Source organism: Pyrgilauda ruficollis, unplaced genomic scaffold (assembly GCF_017590135.1).
Source record: "Pyrgilauda ruficollis isolate IOZ18807 unplaced genomic scaffold, ASM1759013v1 scaffold8, whole genome shotgun sequence".
In the NCBI taxonomy this organism is placed as follows: Eukaryota; Metazoa; Chordata; class Aves; order Passeriformes; family Passeridae; genus Pyrgilauda; species Pyrgilauda ruficollis.
Genome location: NW_024529932.1, coordinates 695,604 through 717,901, shown reverse-complemented (window position 1 = coordinate 717,901; position 22,298 = coordinate 695,604). Strand labels below are relative to the sequence as shown.

Below are 22,298 nucleotides of genomic sequence, written 5' to 3'. Positions count from 1 at the left end.
GAATATGGAACAGAACTTAGAGATATCCAGTTTTATAACTAAAACTGGTTGGGTTTTGTGACCTATGCTAAGACGTTTACTATTTACTTAAAGCAATACTAGTAATAATAATAATGCTGATCAAGGAGGTCTTAAAATACATTTTTTCACCCATATTTATGTGGACTTCACATACCCTGATTTGCTAGGATTTTTACCTTAAAGCTAGTTAAGAAGTGTTAATAGTTCTTAATTTATTTTTCCTTAAGGCACAAAATGTAAATTGAACATTCTAAACCCTTATTCATTTAGCTTGTTTGATGTTTTAAAAATGAGAGTTAATGCACTCCACTTAGTAGTTTTTAGATATTGTTATTCATAGTGATAAATCAGACTCAGCTGAATTGGCTTAGTGTAGCATATTTGTATTAGGTATTGGAGATACACACAGCAAAAAAAGTAAAGACACAAATCTGATTTTTGTGTAAATCAAGTATCCATACAATTGCCTGAATTTAGACTAACTTCCTTTGATATTTTTTTTCCTAAATCCTTTCCATTAGTGTTATGTACTTTATAGTATGTCATACTGAAATTTTATGTCCACAAATATAGTTTTACTTCCATTTTTAGTATCAAATGATGCATGCCTCTCAGCATTTTATTTTCATTTGGGAACAAAGGTTTGCAAGTCACCTGCTGATTAATTAAGTACAGTCCTATTTATAGCATCTCAAGATGAGTTCTATTTTTTTTAACTTGCTATACTGATTGGAAAGCGTCTGCATAACCTTAATTATATCTTGATGACTGTCACTTTGCAAACTAAAATTTATTCATGGTGAGTTTGAACTGGTTTTCTTGTGCCAATCCTGCCATCCCCTTTTTTTTTTTTTTTTTGGATTTTCATCTACAGCTTGTAATAGCTATTGTATAACTTTTCAGTATTAATGTCAGCCAAACTGTTCTCTGCAACAGTAGATCGCTATGTATCTCCATAGTGGCACCTCCACATTTCTCAAATATGAAGGTGTACACAGTATTACATAATGAATCCTTCCAGAGCCTTCTCTAATGCTGTTAAGGCTTAGCTGTTGCAGGAACTATTTATTAAAAAAATGTTTGGAGCCACGTGTGCCTTTTCTGTGATTGTATTGTATTGGTAACTAAATAGTTACCCACTAATTGATGTATCCAAATCCTTCTCATCAGTCATTTACCAAAGATGAATTCCAGTTATAATGGGAAGCTCTGTGACCTTCACTAGATCTTCACAAAGCTTTTCACTATTAAATGTAATTTGCAGTTCTGCCATAATGCCTTCTTATAATAGTGCTTCTGTGACCATCAGTTGTACCTCGTAATTTTGTCATCAAATTTCACCACAACGTTTTTACCTGAAATCTTTATTCAAAATTTGAACAAAATAACTCGATGGTAGTTTTTTCTCAGTGTGATAGGCTTTTCTTTTCTTTTGAAAGTAGCTGATGGCTCCTTCTTAGCCAGTTCCTTTTTCCACATTCTAATTATTTCCTGGGTCTCATGACTAAATTACAATCTGTTGTGACAACCCCAGCTTTACTGAATTTATTATATGACCCTTACTTACTCTGAACAATAAGTATTAAAAAGCTCTTTTAAGAAAGCCATTTTTTAAATTCGTCTCATTGCATTCCATTACTATTCTTTACTCCAAAATAAATCTTGAAATCTTGCTTTCTGTTGAACATTTGCAGTTGTCCACATAATTTTTTTTCCTATCTGTTAAAAAGAGAAACCTTGTATGGTTTTCTCCAGTTAGTGTTACTATCTCCAGTCATCTGTTTGGCAAAAAATGCCTACTACTAGGCCAGTAATATCAGGGATATTTCTTTCAAAATTGTCTTGGTATCAGTTCATTACAACAGATTTTTAATGTGTTAAAATCTTTTTTCTGCTTTTCTCAAGGTAGTTGACTTTCCACATCTGTATTTCTATAAGGTTTTCTGTTCAGCATTGTTGACCTTAATGGAAATTAAGGTTGGGTGTAACCTAACTTCACCATGTAGTGGGCCATCCTCTCTTTTCAGTGCCCTCTTTTCATTTGCATAATAATGGAGCCTTATGCCATTTTATTCACCATACATTTCATGGGCAACAACCTGCTTTACTGGCTGTCCAGTACTAATCTTCCCTTCAGTTGAGAAGTGTTATCTTTGTATGGATGGAGTTTAAAAAGACAAGCAGAAAATTCATTAGCATCATTCTGTGGATCAGATGTCTTTCTGTGCCAAATATAGGCAGTACTAAGTAGATATGGATCTTTTTGCTTCCTGACCTGGCAGATGCTAAATGCATTTGATGCAGCTCATAAATCCAGTTTCTACTTCCTGCTTCACAAAGAGCTCATATCTATTTGATAAGATGTGTTTAAGGCACTTAAGAGAAAAAGAAGGAAGTGGCTTCAGTGTTTATGGCTGTTAAAAGAAGAAAACAATGCTCTTTATAATGGGTGATTATGCTTCATCTTTTTAAAAGCCTCATCTGTTCTTTCTTATTACTTGTACATATGAAGAAGTTTACATGACCATTAGTTGAAACACATAAATAGTCTCTTAGATTTTTTTTTTTATGTGTACATGTATGTACCCACACTTATGCCCATATGCTGAATAGGTATTTTTAACCTGACTGTAAAAAAAATCGATAGTGAGATACGAGATTGTTATTAAAGTTACATTTCTGAAGCATATTTTTTTTATAACAAGGCTTCATTCAAATACACCATAAAATATTACCCATAATATCTAAACCACTGTATCAGAGCCATTAAAAAAGTGTTCTTATTTCATATGTAGGACAGCTGAATTTTGTAACCAAGACAAATAATTTAATGAAAATAATGTAGTTTTAAAATAATCTAGGAAAGCATTTTGTTAACAAAAATACCCCAGTTTGTCTTTCTCTAAACAAAATTAGGATGCAAGTTACAACTCTAGCTGACTTTTGTCTAAATGTAGCAAATTATTCTTATTTAATAAAGATTTTGTGTCTGTTTCACTGAAGTAATTAATAGAGGTATGGTCTTCTTGGTTACAAGATGCTATAGAATCCTTTTCAATCTGGAAATGTTCCAAACTCAACAGATTTCACTTGCCCATCTCTATGAAGCTGTATTTATTTTGTTCATCAATTGTTCTTGAATTACATAATTTTACCTTTTGTGGGAAAATAAGAGATATCTAAAACATCAATAATACCACTTGTTTTTTTTCCTTCATGTATAAATTAATCTGTATTCAGTGCAATGATATGTGTGTAGAAATGCGTGTAATAACACATTTTAAAAAAACCCACAAAGCTAAAAAATGGTCTAGCAATTTTCTTTTGAATTCAAACTTAATATTTGATTACAGCAATACAAAAGTAAATTTTACAGTAATCCAAAAGCATAAGTGATTGCAATTTTCCCTTCTAGTAGGCTCAAGGATAATACAGTTCTGCAGTTGATAGGTGTTTTTTAATGTTGTTTTTGCTGGCAGTATTTTGCTGTTTGATTACTGTGTGAGTAGTGGCCTGTAGTTTCTAAATGCCCCTGAGTTTGTATAATGCGATTTTGGGCTCCTTCTTCCAAGTCTGTTTATATGCCAAACAGCTGTTGGAGGTAAAATATTTTGTACGTAGAATGACTCTTTAAGGTTCAAATACCATTATTTGTGGCCTAACACATTTCTGTCATATAAAACCTTATGATCATATTTTATGGGAAAATATCAAACTAAATTTTGTTCACAATCTCTATTTCACTGCAGAGACACCAACTGTGTTTCCAGAAAATATCAAAGATAAAGAAACACCAACACCGGTTGAAGATATTCAGCTGGAAAGTTCTATTCCTCATACAGATTCTGGAATTGGAGATGAACAGATGCCCAATATTTTGAATGGGACAGACATGGAGACTAGCACAGGTCCTGATGCTATGAGTGAGCTGTTGTCTACTTTGTCTTCAGAAGTGAAGAAATCTCAGGAGAGCTTAACAGAAAGCCCCAGTGAGATTCTGAAACCTGCATCATCAATATCCAGTATCAGTCAAAGTAAAGGAATCAATGTCAAAGAAATACTGAAAAGTCTTGTGGCAGCCCCTGTTGAAATTGCAGAATGTGGCCCAGATCCAATCCCTTACCCAGACCCTGCACTGAAGAGAGAAGCTCAGGCTATTCTTCCCATGCAGTTTCACTCATTTGACAGGTATATGGTTGGACTCATTATTTTATATTGATGTAATTCAGAAGTTTGAAGGGCTTTTATTTCTTCAAGAAGTTGTTCTACTATTGGTATTTATTGGTTGATAGTATGTTAAAAACAACAGCACTATGTCTCCCTTTCTGCATTACCAACAGACCACATAATATAGACGAAAGTAATTCACCTTGTTCTTCTCTGTTAGCAGTGAATAAAACTCTATGAAGTACTTGGGGGGAAAAAAAAAAGCCTGTTGCCAAGAAATATATGTGCAATAAAATCTTTTTTCTTTAAGATGCTATTTTAGTGAGAAGGAGGGGGGGCAATATCTGCTGATACAGAACAGATTGTGCAGAAATTCAGTAGAATATTCTTTCAAAGGCTTAAATCTTAATTAGATCCATCATTTAACTGTTTTCTGGTACTGAAATGCTTTGACCATGGCAAATTGTTTGCTTGGTCATGGTGGAAACCAGTTTCCTTTTAGGTCTTTAAATAACAGAAGCTGTTAAAGCTCAGAAGTTAGTGCTTAAAACTAAATTCATGAACATTTCCACAAAGAGTCCTTTTTGTTGGTTTCTTTTTTTTTTTTTTTTTTTCTTGGGCTGTATCTTCCTAGTTTCTAATTAATATACTTGTTGTTAAATGTCCAGTCCCTCTCAGTCATCCTGAACATAGAGATTGTGCTGTTGTGGAATTCTAAGCATCCTTCCAGAAGTATAGTCCCATCCACTGTGAGTTTAGACCTAAGTCTTGTGAGTGTTGATGTGATTGTATTTTACATCCTTTCAGTTTCTTCATAAAAATATTTTTAAAATGTTAAAAATTGAATCAAGGCTTAAAGACAATTTAAGACATGTCTTGAAAACTTAAAAGTGTATTAGTTTATCAGGCAGGTACAGATAAAGTTCAGGCAAGTAAAATACTGAAGGAAATAAAAAAAAATAAGGCAGAGAAGAGATATATTGTGATTTATGAGGGAAAAAGACCTATATTTACAGAAAACCTGCAAAAATATAAATATCTTCATTAAACCTTAAGAAAAATAATATTCAGTGTTTTCAACATAACATAAACAGTAAAGTGCAAGAAGATATGTCAGAATTTTAGAATAAAAGTGAAGTACTTTTCCATTATGAGGTCTGTAAACAAATCTGATGTCTTCTTGTCTCTCTATATATAAATACAGTTTTTCTGAAATAATTTGATTAACAATCAGATAGTGTCTGTTGTAAGAAAGATGATTTTATCAAGATAGGAAAAGTGAAATATTCTTTAGAAGCAATGAATGTATCCCTTTCTAACATTTTAGGTTTTAAATAATATTTTAGGTCTTAAGACTTTTCTAGACAAAGCTCATTTAAGAGCTTTTTTATTAAGAAGTTATTTTTTTAGTTCATCAATATGCATATTTTTATTTTAGATTGATTTCAATATGAAGTGAAAAATATTTTTTTCTTCCTATACAGTTAAGAATTTTTCCTTTTCCTCTGTGAGGAACCACCATATTCCAGAATGCATGCTTGTACATAAAGCAGTATAAAACGTCATGCTACATGTAGAAATAATCACACCTTAACTGAAAACAGCAAAAAGTTTACTTTATATAAATTTCTACCTGGGTTAATAAGAAAAATATTTAATTCAGAGAGCAGTGGTTGATTCACAAAATGCAAGACACCTAAATTAAAAAGGAGCATATCATCTCATGAGATGTCTTTGTCGTTGTTAGAGGGAACTTGACATCAAGGTGATTGAAGACGTGAATTTTACTGTGCTTTTTAAAATTATAGCTCTATAAGGAAGCATTAAAAACTCCAAGGGCCTGCAGTCAATTGGCCATAACCTTTATTTAATGTGAGCACCTCCATTTAATTGTTCTTGCAACAATGTGACTGCTTGTACCTTTTGAACATCATTAGTAGTAGTAGATAATACAAAATTGCGGAATTATATAAGAGGTGCCTTATGTCTAGAGCTTATAAGTTTTGATAGATATTTTATACTTAATAAGTTTAGCAGCTAATGAGTTTAGTGGTTTGTTTTTTCCCTGACCTGTTACCCTGTCAACCAAATTTGATGATTTCCTGCTGTAAAAAGTGCACTGCCATGCTGTATCTTGGTAGCATACATTGTACATTCAGCCTTTGGAATCATTCACTTCTTCAGAGGGAAAGAAAAGAAAAAGAAAAAAAAAAAAGGGGTAATGGGTGAAGTTTAGGCAAAAGAATTCAGTTTTACGTCATTTTTGGTGATTTTTTTTCCTCTCTTAAATAAATTACTCTGCTGTCTGATTTTGGTGAGTGAGGTAGATGATGATTTTTAGTATAACCAACAACTATGACAGGAAAAATGGCAGGTTCAGGCAAGTCCATCAGACTGGGAAATGTTACATTCTTTTATTCAACTAAACAAATGTTTTTGAACTGTGGCCATCTTGGTGTTCTTAGCCCATCAACTAAGACCTCAACTGACTGGCTCCACTCCTTGGCTGCATTATTGAATGATGCTCACTGTTCAAGCAAGATTTCTCTTATTGCCAGAATACTTATCTGACCACCATTTAACAATATTTGGAGGCAAATATGGATAATGATGGTGGCACTTTTCCAAATTATGAAAGTGGAGCAGATTCAGATCTGCTATATTCAGATCCTATAACTTTTCATGGGGGATGAAACAACGGTTAGGGGGGGAAAAGTTTGAATAGTATGTTGAAATAATAACTGAACAAATTTAAGTATTTATTGACAAAGCAGCATGAATTTTGCCTAGTGGTGATTTCTGAACATTTTATTTCCTGCAGTATCCCAATAACTATTGAAAAACTGAAAAGAAATTATAGCAGGATTATCTTTCCTTACTTGTTCATATAAATGAGATTGTGTTTACTAATACAGTTAAATAACAAACTGTTCGTTTGAGGTTTTTTTAAAGCTAAAACTGTGCCTGTAAAACATATTTCTGTAGGATCTTGTGTTGCTGTAGTTTATGCAGCTTTTGGTACTCCACTGAGAAATGTGGCTATTGGTCGTCTTTATTGTCCCTGGGGAGAACCATGAGCAATGGAGTGTTTTGTTTTGCAGATTCTATTTGTTTCAGGTTTTATAAAATAAGCACAGTGATTCCATATTTATAAGCAAATCTAGGTTTGAGAAATGTGTTTTTCACATTAATCTGAAGATGTTCTCTATCGTTTTGAGGATAGATTTTTGTTTGGTTGGTTTTTTGCATTTGGATGTGCGAGCGCCTAGCAAATGAACAGCTGAGGTAATTTTCTTTAATTATGATCATGGATGAAGGTAAACACCATGTAAAGTAAGCTCCTGTAAATACAATTGAAATTGAGAAGTATATTTTAGCATTTAACATGATATGTTTTGCTCTGCATGATCTTTTAATTGTACATTGCTAATGTGTCCATAAGAGTCACTTTGTATCAGGCTACCACATATTCTCCCGTGGAATTTGCGCAGTCGTAAATGAAACATAAAAGCCGAAAAAGTGCCCAGCATGTTTTATCAAATGGGAGCTGTGTGTAGCTAATGTATGCAGCAGTTCAAGTGCTATCAAATGTAAATGATGAGGTGATATTGATGAAAGGAGGGGATTGAGGTCTCGGGGGGCGCTGATGACGGATTGAACAGAAGCGGCCTTGCGCCGCACGTAACTCAAGTCTGTCGTCTTCACCACTCAAAGCCGTAATGGGAGGTGGCAGTCTGAAATGAGTTGCCACGGCAAAGAGTATTATTTTTGAAATGCTTTCACACAAATCACTAGGCCCTGCATACAACTTAGTTTCATGCTTTAATGTCATCAGGAGGCACAAATTGGTGTGTCTAATTGTTTGCCACCTGCCAGCAAAATGAGCTGCCAGGCAGCCAGACGGGTTTGATTGTCTGTCAGCTCTTCAATAGATTGAGAGTGACAACATCAAAAATTTCACTTCAAACTCTGAAGCTTAGAGCAGCTTTTCAGAGACCTCTTCCCCACAAGTGCTTCTGGACAACTGCATTTTTCAATTAGTTTTCAATATATTGCTGCCTTCTGCCTCATCTGTCTTAAGGTAGCTGTAATTACATTATGAGCTATATAAACAGATTTCTGGGACACAAGAGCTGGATCCTCAAAGTTATGACATGTCTTTTAACGTCAGACTGAATTTCTTGAAAATGGCATCCAGGTTGACGTTTTTAGAAGCAAACACAAAGGGTGATTTCACCTAGATTTGCAACTAATGGAGCATAACTCACCAATAATTCCTTTTTGCCTTCTCATCTTCCATCTGACAAAATTCAGTCCCTCTTATTGGTTTTTAGGGTTTGGGGATTTCTTGTGGGTTTTTTTTTTTTTTGTTTTTTGGGTTTTTTTGGTTTTTTTTTGGTTTGTTTTTTTGTTTTTTTGTTTTTTTGTTTTTTTTTTTTGTCAATTTACATTGGTCCCACTAGATGCAACCTAGATCATTATGGTTTTTGAATTTTTTTTCAGATCCTACTCAGTATTGCATTTTGAAGCTTCCACTTCACTCTCTACTTTTTTCTAGTAGAAATTTCTTAGATGGGTGCTATTATTGAAATTGAAAGTGCTTGTGGCATTGTCTCATTTATTATTTTTTCAAACTGAGGTAATTTACATATATTTTCTGTTCTTAGAATTAATTCAATATGAAGAATGCTTGTATAAGCAGAAAATCTCGAGTTCCTAGAAATTAAAAGATTTTGCTGCTATTAAAGATGTGATTCCCTTTTAATCCATTATAATTTCATAAATTGGAGAACTATGAGTTTGCTTAGTTTACATACCTGGTGAAATCTTTGGAACGTATTTGAGAATATTTTGGAGAACACATCTTTGAAATACTTTAGTTTTTGATTTTTGCAGTTTTTCTTTTTTCCCCCGACAGAAGGACCTTGGGGCTAGTATTAAAAGTGCTAGTTAGAAAAGGTGGACAACTTGTGAGATCCAGTCAGGTCTCATACATGTCCTTCCCATTAATACAGAGACAGGTGGTCTTCAAAAATACAATTAATTTTATGTAGGTATGCTATGTTTAGAAGTATTACTCAGAGAATCTATGTATTTGGCTAGAATACAGTGGTGGGATTTTTTTTTCTTTTTTCCTCTTTTTTTTTCTTTTATAGTTAACTGGTAGAATGGGAAAAGACAAGAATTGTGAGAGAAGATGCACTGAAGGTTCAAATAGAGAGGTTCAATGTCTATCTGTTGTATGATTTGCCACCTTTGGGAGATCATTAGTATGCAGTGGTCTACTAAGTAATTTAAATAGGAGGCCATATTCTTGTTAGAGTCATTAGATTCTCCAAATGATGATTGCTGAAAAATGTTTATTTGATTTTCCTGAAATCTTATTAAAATTTTGTCATGGATAAATACCCTTTAGTCTTCTCCCCACAAAAATGGTTACTTTATGAAGTTAATTGCAAATATTTGAAGAAAATTAGAGCAACTTTCCCATGAATCGAGAAGGGACAGGTACAGGTGCTGTCTGTTCTTAGGCACTGCATTCCCCATTACTTTGGGTGCCACAATAGTGTGTGAACGTATGCATGGAAAACCTAATCAGTAGTGTGGGAATTAAAGGACTCATCTGGTTCCAGTTCACTCAAGGTAATTTTCATTATCTTTGTGCAATGGAGATTGGTCCAAAGAAAATACTTGACAGCTTCTCTAGAATATATTTTTCTGAGGTAGCAGTAAAAATACACTCCAGAGAATGAGGTATGGTTTCAGATCCTGTTAGAGGAGAGGGCTGAAGTTGCATTGTCTGCATTCCTAGAAGAGTGCCTCAGTCACTCATTTAGTAAATGTAATAAAAGAGAAAGGGAAATCTCATTGCCACATCAGCTGTTTAGGAAAAAAAAATCATCCTAAATTTATGAATAGATTCAAGTCAACCAAAATTCGGTATAATAACCCTCAATTTATTTTCATCAAGTTGTAATCCTATTCCCCATATCTGTCATTAAGCAATCTATACACAGGTAACTCTTTCAAAACACCACTTATCACTGGTGTAATGTGAGCCTTTTCATATTCATATACATGGAACTGTAGGGATATCTGGCCTGAAGTTGATAAGGAGAAACCAGCATCTCCCTCCTTTCTGGGAGATAGATGAAAAACTGGCTATATAGATGAAAATGGAACTGCATTTTTGTCTTGCTGTTTATCCCTATCTGCCTTCTTTTACAGAACTGATTGTAGCTTTCTAGCCTTTCTTTTTTGTTTTTCTTCCCTTTCTTCAGCATATGTACAGGATTAGGTTCCTCACCTATACTCATTTATATGTCATTGATTGTTCCTTTGGAGTTTTTTCCTATATTTGATGATGTTCCTGACATTTAATACATAGCATGTTCACTTAGATTCTATTCACTTTCTTCAAACTTATTAAACTTCCAGTATTTCTCATTTCTCTGTTTAGCCAAGACCATTAATATTTCCTGATAATTAGCTTTTTTATCTTTTAATATTTTCCTTGTTTTTTTGTCAGTATTTTAGATCATTTTAGATGCTTCAGGTAATTTATCCTGGATGCAAGGATGGGATTTCTTTGTGAATAAATACTTACCCCTCTGTTTGATCCAAGATTGAGGATCAATGATCTTCATGTCCTTGTCCTAAAACGTCATCTGAGATGATTCACTTTCTTGTAGTTAGAAACAAGCAATTTTTTTTTAGTAGATTAGGACCATTTCATGTATTTTGAAATTTGGAGGTTTTGGTACATGTGTGAAATCAAATGATTGAAAGAATCCATAATTCATGGATATTCAGCACTAATATTTCATTTGCATAAGTCCCAACAATTTCATCCTTCTGTGAACCTTCCATATCTCTTCTACAACTCATGTGTATACCTCGCAATTTTTTAATCCCCTTTTTTTTTCTCTATGGCTCTTTACTCTGAGTTAAACCTTTCCTCCTTGGTATCAGATGTATCTTATCTTACTGCAGTCAGCCTAATAGGTGGTTGTTTAAAATAGGATTCAGAATATGTTCTTAGTGACATTGCAGGCCCCGATCAGAGTCTGGGGGTGAAATCAGAAAGAACAGGGAGCAAACAACAATGTAAATGTTTCATAGTGAACTAGATATGGACAGAGATATGGCCAATATATATAACTTTTACAGAAGGAATATTAAGCTTTCTTTTCAGAGATTAAGTTAATCTAGCTGAAGGAACAAGGTAGCATGTAATATAGCAGAAAAATTGCCACCCACTTTCTAATGTGATTTCTTCTGAAACCTCTGAAGTTGCTGTTTGACACAGAGCAATGCTATGAAAAACTTGCCAGAAGTCAGTGCTACCTTTTGAAGAATACTTGAAAAATCCTCATGCTTTCTGCTGCTGTGGGGGAGGAAAGGAGCAGCAAGAATATTAATTCAGCCTTAAGAGGTTTCACATATCCCACAGGAGAGTAAAGTGATTCTAATTTAATTGCTGCTGCTCAGATAGGTAGTTCAAGACATCCAGTATTGAAGGCTTATCTCTGACCTTTATGTTGACCACAGTGATTAAGTTGGAAAGCCTTTAAATTTTAAAATGGAGAAGAGATACAAAATGTGAATTGCAGAGAAAGAGAAAATATAGAGCTGCATAATTTGTGTGTCACCAGCCCTGTGTAGCTAAATATTTAAGTAAAGTCAATTTGAGAAAGTGGTGGGTTTTTTTAAATTTCCATTTTCTCTTTTTGCATTTCAATGCATTAATGGTATTATTTTCTATCTAGTTATTTCATGCAAATTTCTAAACCCCAGAAGAATCCTGTAGCTATTTGCTGAGGTTATTTAATGAACCAGCAATGTATAAGTAGTATGTGGGTTGAATCAACAACACTCATCTTAAGCATGATATGAATTACGATGACTTCAGGCTCAGGTTTAAAATTGGTAAAGGACACTCAGAGTAAAGGAACAGTCATTAGGAGCCAATATTTAGTATTGAAAACCATCCAAGGAACACAGAAATAAAATCAGTTGCTACAGACAATTACTACTAAGTCTTTGCTGACTACATCACTGTGAGTCATTTGAGACCATGATTATGTGACTCGGACAACTGTGGGCCAGTTTGGAATGTTTAGGGAGTCTGAAATATGTTTTACAAAGCAAGGCCTAAAATGAAATACCGAAGTGTATATAACCTTTTCTTCTTGTCTGTAAATTTCCATTCCTTCGTGAAAAAGAACATGAATGCCTGACAGATACATGTAAAGAATCTATCACAGTAAATTCATTCCTCAAATCTTATTATGCTCAAGTATAATACTTCTTTCTTAAGTCTGATTTTTTTGTCTGTTTTCAGTTACCGTGCTGTTGTAGTGGTTAGATTGGTTAAAAGTAGACCTTATTTACTTGAAGGGCAGTCATTCTCTTTCACCTTTCTTGTTCTGCTGTCCCTCTTGTTGTTTTGCACATTTTTGACCATTCTGTTGTGTTGTTCATACAGTTCTTCTGTCTGTTTCATCTAAATGTCATTCTGTATTCACTCACTGTATTTTGTTTTATCAGTAAGAATGAGACATTTTGACAAGGTCACCATGTATGGTATGTCAGAAAGCTGCATTTTCTTTCAGTCTGGGATGATGTCATCTCACTGATTTTCCCTATTCTTATGGTAGAGAGGTTTCTATTGATATTTCTTGATAATTTGTTATTTAATAGAACCTGACCTATCCGAATGTGGTGATTTAGATACACAAAACAATGCCAGCTATATGTAGAACATTATATCTGTGGGATATGGGAAGGATTGTCCTTCTTGCTACAGAAGCTGTATTTCAGTTCTAAACTACATTTATAAGGGATCCCTTCCAAATCAAACTGATCCTATTACATCTGGGAAGTAAGCTAACATGTGTGATCTTTGCTATAGAAAGTTAGGTGATCTTTTGGACACTCTGGAAGACCACTGAACTGTTTAAATATGAGGAGGAACACCTTGAATTTAGCTTCATCTTGAAAAAAATAGCAGGAAAAGAGGAAATACTTCCACAGAGATTGTATTGCTAATTTAGCAGATAGTAATACCAGACTTCATATGAGGGGGAAATTGTATTTCTTGAAATAAAATACATGTCTTTTACTCACACTGTCTTACATTTGGAAACCCTGGAATGAGCGTGTGTCTAAGGAGCCTGTCCAGCAGTCAGGGATCCTTCCTGCTTGCATCCAGATAAGAGGTCCAGGATCTGCTCCAATGCCATGGAGAGTGTGGGATGACAGCTGTCAAGTCTTCCTCACATCTCCTGTGTTCTTCATATATTGGCCACTCTTTCCAGGTTTTGTATATGCCTTTTTTACTTTTATGGACCTTCCAACAGCTTCTCTGTCCTTCCCAAGCTCTTTGAGTCATCACTCTTCACAGTTTGTCCGCAAGGTCATCTTGTGAAGCTACATGTTGTCCAGTGGTCTTGGTGACCCGATAATCCATGTGCCGTTAGAATAGGCCAGTCTAAGACACCTTTTCCTCCTGTGTCTTTCCTTCTTGTGCTCCAGCATAAAAATACTCCCATTCATTCTTCATTCACCCTTTCTATTGAAATTCTCTACAAAGGTAGAAGGTAACTACAGTAGTTTCCTTTTGAAATTGATATAATTGGGAAACACTCCCACCTAAGAAACAAGCTCTAATTTCTTCTCATGTTTTTATGACACTACAAGGACTTTGCTTTTGAGTACTTATTCAGTATTACAACCCAAATTCAAATATTTGATTGAGGTATTAATTGAAATAGGGATCTTTATATGTAGATTGGGGGTAGCTTTAGGAAATTTCATGGTGTTATGGAGCAGATTAATCTAACCCCTGTACACCCAGCTTTGTTCAGCTGTAGCTGCTGCTATGTAAACACTTAATATGAGCAGTGATTGTAAGATTATTAACTACAGACAAAAGCAATTATTTTAGGGTCACTTCTCTTAATCAATAGCTATTGCACTGCTCAAACTCATCTCCTCCTAATGTAAATGGACTGAGACAAAAACCCATGGACATGCCTAAACTTACCTCTCTAACAGTATGTGCTTCCGGGCAGGGGTAGACTGTTGTTCAGAATGCAGAGACTTCAACTGCCCGGCCTCTAAAGACACCAAGGAAAAAAAATGCTTATGGATTGTTTTCTACACTGTCACCACCAGTCTTTAAAATCCAGGAGATGGATGATTTAGACATATAGGGAAAAAGTACATTACCCTAAAACATTATGCCACATCCTGTGATTCATTATATGCTATCATACTTACAAAAAAGTGCAACAAAGCAGTTACTGAAGGAATTTCTTGAGCAAAATGTGGCCTCATCGCCCTAAATAATTGCCTTTACTTGCTCTTTTCGTTTCACAATGATTAATTTTAAAGAGTGTATCTGCTTAAACAGAAAATGTACACAATGGTGAAAATATATTGTTCGATATTCTACAAATATTATTTGTTTCAGGTTTGTTTTTCACTCAGGTTTGCCACTGAAACAGACATTTATGGAGAAAGGGGTTTTATAGATAAATGAAAGTATTAAAAAGAAAAATGTAAATATAATTTCTTCCACTATAAGAGCCTCCCAGTGTTGAAAAAGTATTGTCTCCGAAGAGCAGACTTGGTTTTCACGCTTAAAAGAACCCTAAATGTGATTGCAAATTAGGTTAAAAAGTGTTTGTTTGAGTGCAATGTTGCCTGCTTATATTTGATATTATGTTGGATTTTTTGTATGAAAGCCCTGTTCTCTTCTTAAAATCTTCAGATTCTCAAGACTGCTTTTTAAACCTCAGCAATATCAATACTGTGAAAGCAAGTATTTATTGTGTTGCATTTTTGCTGTTCAATGTACATCATGTGCTGTTGATTTAGATTAAGATGAAAGAAGGCTGAATTTAAAATTGTTTCTTAATCATCTCTGTGAAAGACTGATATGTTCATGGTACCGAGAGATACCCTACTCTTCAAATGTGCAACTGAAAGGCAAAAAATTTGTTATCTTAGGTAACTTCATTAGGATCAACAAATTCACAGTCCTTATGACTGCATGCATATAGACTTCTAGTCTGCTGGCATAATTTCTGACAGCTAACATTATCTTTGCAAATCTAGAACACATTGCAGTGTTATACTGTTGATAGCAATGTTCTCACCATGTTGAGATGGTAGTCTTTCCATTTTATGGGTGTTGGAAGATAAATTAGGTTTTTCAGAGTCACATGAAGCTGCAGAATAAGGATATGAGCATGGGTTTAGGGCCTGTTAACAGAGTTTTATCCTGTTTCAGGAAGGTTAAGAAAATTTACAATATTATGTATTTCTCAGCAACTGCATCATACAGCAGCCTAAACCCATCACAAGCAACAACTCTTCCTGGCTCTCGTGCAATTTTAGTAATCTCCTGTTTCCTTTTCCACAGGAGTGTGGTTGTACCAGTGAAGAAACCCCCTCCGGGTAGTCTGGCTGTTACCACTGTTGGAGCTGCCACAGCTGGGAGCGGGCTGCCACCGGGTAGTACACCTAATATATTTGCTGCAACAGGAGCTACACCAAAAAGTATGATTAATACAACAGGTATTGTCCTTAAATATTCTTGTGACCCCCATTTTGTCTTTGTTTTGTTACCTTTCATGGTGTTTTGTTTTTTAATCATCTTGGTGGTGGTGTTGTAGTTCCAAAATAAAACCTGGAAAGGTTAAACCTTGGCCTTTATTAGAGACAGTGTTTTTTCTTGGTCTCTATTTATAATCTTTGAGAGTGCACAATGGACTTACACAGCCTTAAATAAGTTCATAAATAGCCTCAATATTGTTTTATAAGTGTTGTTTAGAATTTAAATGAGCTAACTTTTCTAGCGCTCTGCAGTAGAGGATGTTTATGTCATACATTCCAATTAATCCCTCCTATGTATCAAAGAAAGTAAAGGCAAGTAGCTACTTAATAAACATATTGTAGATCGCAGAGCATGAATATTTTGGACAATTATTATTTGTCAGTGAAAATTATGCTCTTTTTGGAAGGTTTTTAAGTAAGAAACTACTTAATTTGACTGAATTCATGCCTTACCAGTAGTTGTTTCTTGTGACCTATAGGAGGAGGACAAGACCTTCTTTTAAAATTATTTTTAATAGTAGTAATGGGATTCTCTATCATGAAGAAGCATGTTGACAGTGGAGACTGGTTTCCATTGAGAAAGGAATCCTTACTGAGAGCAACGGATATTTAACTTAAACTCCTTTGAAGTATCTGGCTGTAGTATTTTTTCTTTTTAAAAAAAAGCAGAAGCACTTGAGAGAAGAGCTCTCTTCAAGGATATCACAACTTCAGTCAAGGGTTGAGAATGTGAAAATCTCTCTGAGGTTGCAGCAGCAGAGCAGGATGCTTTTGACATCCTTCTGCTTTATGGACTAATATGAGCTCAATTTTTTTCTTTCCTTTTGCAGATTACCTTTAACACCTGGTAATAGGACTTTGATTTTTTTTTTTTTAAGGATAAAAAAAAGAGCTAAAAATCTAACTTTCCTGAGGCAGATGGGAGGAATGAATACTCTGAATAATGTTATTGCTTCTAGCAACAGTTCCATTTGTGTAGACTCTTCTGTTAATCTTGAATGGATTTCCTCTTAGATATTCTTATGTTGTGCAAAAAATATCTTGCACTGGAAACCTTGTTTTCCAAATGACACTGAATAGTAGTAAGGTTTTCAGTCTTCTTACTGATTAAATATCTGAACTATTTTGGCTGGAACATAGTAGCCCTTGTTTATAAGTAACTGCATTTTAAAATCAGTCATTTCCCCAGTACTGTTCTTAGTAGAGGGCAGTATTGTAGAAGCTGTGGTTCATTCACTGTGGATTAAAGGCTCCTTTTTTTGACAGATCTTGCTGTTGTTTTTTTTATTTATGAAATTGTTTTTGATCCTAATCTATGAATTAGCTTGATCAAATGAAAAGTACTGGTTTAATGGAATTTCAGCAAGTGTGAGGTTTAATTAGAATTATATATGTACTGAATTCCGTAGTAAAGCATTATATGAAGATTTGAAGATTTTTTAAGATTTAAGTTTTATATTAACAATTTAGAAATGCTAATCATATTAATGACAGCTAAAGAAAAGTAGTATCCCATTGAAAATATTTAAATAAATATTAGATTAAAGTGCTCATGTTGCCATTTTTAATTAAGCTACACCTATTATAGTCAAAATGGTGACTTATGTCAGTTTTGTCATGTATGTCAGTTTTTGAGACATAGACTATCTAAAAGCTTTCTGGTTTATGTACTTTTATTCTATGAAATATCTATGTTATTAATTATTTTAAAGTATTGTATAGAATTTAATTCATCTGCACTATTTTTTTTATTTTGTTATGATAGAAAGGAAACAGAATGCAATTTCTTAGAAACACTAGATGTCCCTCCAAACCTATTTACAGTTATTTTTACAGTATGTCACAGATACTCTAGAAATACATATAGAAATAGTTATATCTATGTGATGGGTAGCACAATCTATAAGGTATATTTTGTGCTGAACTTATGTGAAAAGTGGTTTTTTTTACAGTTATCATGGTTAGAGTTGGTGTTTACATTCCTTTTGCCATTGCTGTCACTGTCAATGTCATGTCATGACTTAATGAGATGTATGTTACTCAAGTCCTTTAGTGCTGTGAAGGCATCTTTGGGGAAATAGGTTTTCCTCCTTCATATTTTTATGTAAGAAACTGGCTTTATAGTTTCTTAGACTGGATTTCTGTCATTCATATCCTGATTCTTACTTCCATGTTAATCCAATAGTCCTAGGTCTGCTAGATCTTCTGGAAGCTTAGCTGATTGAACAACTTAGCAACTGCATTTTTAAACAAGCTTCATGAAGAAAATGTCATTTTGGAAGGAAAAGGGAATGAACAATAAAATATGCATATATTAATAAAATAAGTGAATAAGTACAAAAATTCACACCCAGATATATATATATACATATATGTGAAGGCTTAATCTTTCTTAAGATATCTTATTCTCAGTTAAGCTGCTGTGATTCCTAGGTTGGGAGAGAAAGCCTACCTTATACTTTTGTGTTTCTCAGTGTGTTTGAGTACATTTTGAATTTGTATTTAATCCAAGTCAGATCACGCAGTGTAAAAAAACTTCCTAAATCAGTTCCTAATCTAAATCCTGAACCTCACCAGCTACTTTAGCCTTAGCAAGCCCAGTAAATCCCGCTTGCATTTTGACAGTGTTTTGAATTTAATTGTTCTTAAATTATCTAGTCAAAATTCCAATCTTTACCGTTTTTTTCAATAAAAAATAGCTAAAGACAAATTTTTAAAAAAATAATTGTTCCTGCCACTGGAGTATTTTTCACACTTACCAGCATTTAACCTCTACTTCACTGCTGGCTGGCTGCTTAAGCACTTAAGAAACCATTAATGCCTTGTAGATCTCTACAGGAAACTGAAAATAATAACTGTGCTATGCAAAGGACGGTGATCTACTGCTAAAACTGACCAGAAAGAAGGAGTTAACAATTATAATTTTTGAAAAAGGCCAGGATAATGTCATTGATCTCTAAACTGGGGTTCTTCAGCCTTCATTGCTAACTAGGATAAACCTTGTTGCCTGCCAGCCTCTTCTCTGGTAGCAGTGCAGTCCCTCAGGCTTTGAACTCCAAGACTCTAGCCACCTCTCTTGCAGTGGTGTGTTGCAGAAGGACTGTGCAGAACAGGGACAGCATTTATCACAGCACTCTCAATGCTCATGGCCTCTCTGAGCCTTTGCTGGTTTGATTCAGAGAGGCTAAGCTCACAGCACGGTTTCAGCAAACATGATAGATTGGCATTCAGAGTCTAAGTTTAGCCCTTAGCTCTGACCCAGATCACTTAAAGTATAAATGTATGCTCTGTCTGCATCGTTTTTTTTTTCCAGGCAGCTGTTCACAACCCATTGAAATGATACCCCCACTGCCCTCCTTACTTTTAAGGTCTTACAATTCTCCTTGACTCAAGGAAGGAAACAGAAAAATTGTAATTAGAGACTAAATGCTCCTCAGACACCAATTTCCCAGATTTCTTCCTGAAGTGATGTACATTTTCTATCTTCCCTGTCATTTTTAAATTTCTATTTTAGTTTCTATCTGTAGTTGCAACTGGGCATATATAAATATATTTTAAGAAATAGTTAAAATTTTATTCTCCAGTCAAGCTTATATTAACTACACCTTTATTTTGGAAAAATCTTGCTTTACAGTATGATGTAAAATTATTTTCAACTTTGGAATATAGTTTGGGAATAGTGGAAATGAGATAAGGATTTATTTTGCCTGATTTTCAATAGATTTCAAGCTTATTTTTGTACCAGTAAAGGTATTGATTTTTTTGATAACCACATGGAAAGGTTTTCACTATTTTAGAATGAATAATATTATTTCCATACTTAGAAGTAGATTAATAATACAAGGACTATTTAAAAAGTTTTGTTTCATAAGACTGAATTAAGGTTTGTGTTTTTGGGGGACAGGTGCAGTAGACTCAGGATCTTCTTCCTCCTCTTCATCATCCAGCTTTGTGAATGGTGCTACCAGCAAAAATCTGCCAGCTGTCCAAACTGTTGCTCCAATGCCAGAAGATTCAGCTGAAAACATGAGGTACACAAGTCCTATCTTTTAATATTAATTATAATTTCTATTCCCAAATTACTGTAAAAAAATTACTCATTTAGTGTTCATTACTGTAGTTATACATGTGCTACAGTGTATATACTTTTTGGGTACCAAGGATGTGTATAATAAAATAATACTTCACTGAAAAGTCTAAGTTTTTCTACTGAAGGGTCTAACTTGTTCAAACTATGCTAGACACTTAACTTCATTAAAGTGGGTTTGTTTGTTTGTTTTTTTTCAGTTGCCTGGTTTATTTTCTTTATTCAATAATGATAGTACATATTAGAAAGTAACAAGTTTGGTAATGCAGCACTGGGCAGTGGAAGGAGACACTCAACCCCTCCTGAGCAAACAAAGGCCTGCATTAAACTGGAGAGGACAAAACCAGACATGTATTTGAAAAGGATGATAACAATTTTACTTGTTCTGGAGTACTCTGCAAATACTGTGGAATTTATGAGGCTGACACACTGCTGACTCTGATATGGCATTTCCATTTACTTAAAGCCATTTAAAAACTGTGAAGTTCGATCAAATTATGATCATCTTCTTTTCTGAAGAAGCTTACAGAAAGTTTCAAAAACAGGTGTGATTTGACATCATTCAGCTTCTATTGTGAAGTTTTCTTACAATCGTGGTCTCTGTTTTTTTCACAGTATCACTGCAAAGCTTGAAAGAGCTTTAGAAAAGGTGGCGCCTCTCCTGCGAGAAATTTTTGTTGATTTTGCCCCTTTCCTATCTCGAACATTATTGGGTAGCCATGGACAAGAGCTGTTGATTGAAGGTACTGTTCTGTTATGACATTATATTATTTTAGCTATTATTCATTTGATATGAACAATCTTTTATTTTCACTAGACTTCATATAACTATTTTTTTAAAAATTAATTAATCAGTTGTTAATACATTTTGATTTCAGTTCTTTGCATTTAATTTCATTTAAAGTTAAAAGTGATGGCTGTTATACCCTTCTATTCCCCTGAGATGCTGTGGAATGATACATCCTGTCACAAAATAATCTCCATAGTTCACCTTTTTCTCCTCAGAATAATTCAGTGCTTCAGCATGACTTTCAGAAAGTAGTGAAAATGCAATTAAATGTGTAAACTACTCCCACAGAAGAAAGTAAAAAGAAGACCATGCTCCAACATTATTGGTGCCTGGATCTGTATTAACTAGGGCTATTTTTCCCCAGGCAGGTCAATTCACAAAGACACATAAAGAGCTGTGCCTAGAGGGGGAATAAAAACGGACAAATTTTTAAGAAAAGTACCCTTGACCATTTTCAAGGATTTTTATTTGGCTTATGTGCTGTCTTTACTGCTTCACAGTTAGAAAATTTGCCTCATAAATGAGGCAGGAAGTAATGCAGAAGGTATGAAGAGCATGCAAATTTGGCAAGCTCATGAAGAAAGCAATGAATCAGTACTAGTGCAGCTAAAATAGTGAAGGGGGAATTTACATGAGCATGCACAGGTCATGTATTCAGAGGAATATATTTAGCCAAGTAAACTTTTTCCTTTCAGGATTGTTCTGACACATAGTATTGCTGTTCATTGAGAGGAAAAAGTCTCATTCTGACAAGGCTTATAGTATGCAAAGATCTACACAGAAAAAATACAGTTTGGTATTCAAATTCCAAACTCCCTTCTATTATATATGTGTTTTACCTAATATTAGTGTACAGTTTTTTTATGTTAATCCCATGATTACATCTCATAGTGTTCGTTCTTTTTACTAGAAATATTTCCAAAATGAAATGAAATTCTCTAGAATGTTTTTTTCTTTTGTCTTCTTATTGTTTAATAATACCAAGGAATTGTATAGTAGTAGCTTAGAGTACTCAGAAGCTTCAGGTATTTTTTATTGTTAATCTTATAGCTTGTGATTAAGTTTCATTTCTCATTTAATGACACCTAATTTAATGGTCTGAAATTCACATTGAGATGACTGTAAGATAATTTGTGGGCTACCTTCTTAGCTCTCATTTCAGTGAAGTTGGTTGCAAAATTTGTAGCAGTATTATCCTTTTCCATTTGGCAGTTGATTAATTGCACTATAGGTTTTATAAAATATGGCTAAAATTGCCTTGAGTCTTGATTGTCTTAAATTTCCTGAGTTCTTCTACTGTTTAAAAAATTCTTCATTGATGTTGTTCTGTTTTTGTCTTTTTGTCAGATCCGTAGTGTGAGCAAGGCTATAACAGTTCCCAGAATATGACAAAGACTGAAATGCTAGAGGTCATAGGAATCTTACAACTATACAGCCATATTTAATGTCACTGCTTATCCATAGAGAAACATGTTTTTGTTGGATTGTTTTTGGCTTATAGCTTGTTTCTGATGCTTCTGCTTGGAGTGTCATTCCATATTTTGCCCCTATTTTCTCCCTGTGTATGACTTAGCCACCCAATTCAGAATCAGAAAACATTGTTCACAA

The 22,298-nt window shown here is 34.3% G+C and overlaps 1 protein-coding gene across 4 annotated transcripts in view; it reads left to right on the top strand.

Moving 5' to 3' along the window:
* NBEA (neurobeachin) overlaps positions 1–22,298 on the top strand; it is a 448,146-nt gene that overhangs the window by 164,713 nt on the left and 261,135 nt on the right. For all 4 annotated transcript variants that reach the window (XM_041487283.1, XM_041487285.1, XM_041487282.1 and 1 more), the window contains exons 31-34: positions 3,771–4,209; positions 15,620–15,774; positions 19,718–19,844; positions 20,516–20,643. In XM_041487283.1, coding sequence (XP_041343217.1) covers positions 3,771–4,209; positions 15,620–15,774; positions 19,718–19,844; positions 20,516–20,643 — 849 coding nt within the window. The remainder of the gene's footprint in view (positions 1–3,770; positions 4,210–15,619; positions 15,775–19,717; positions 19,845–20,515; positions 20,644–22,298) is intronic.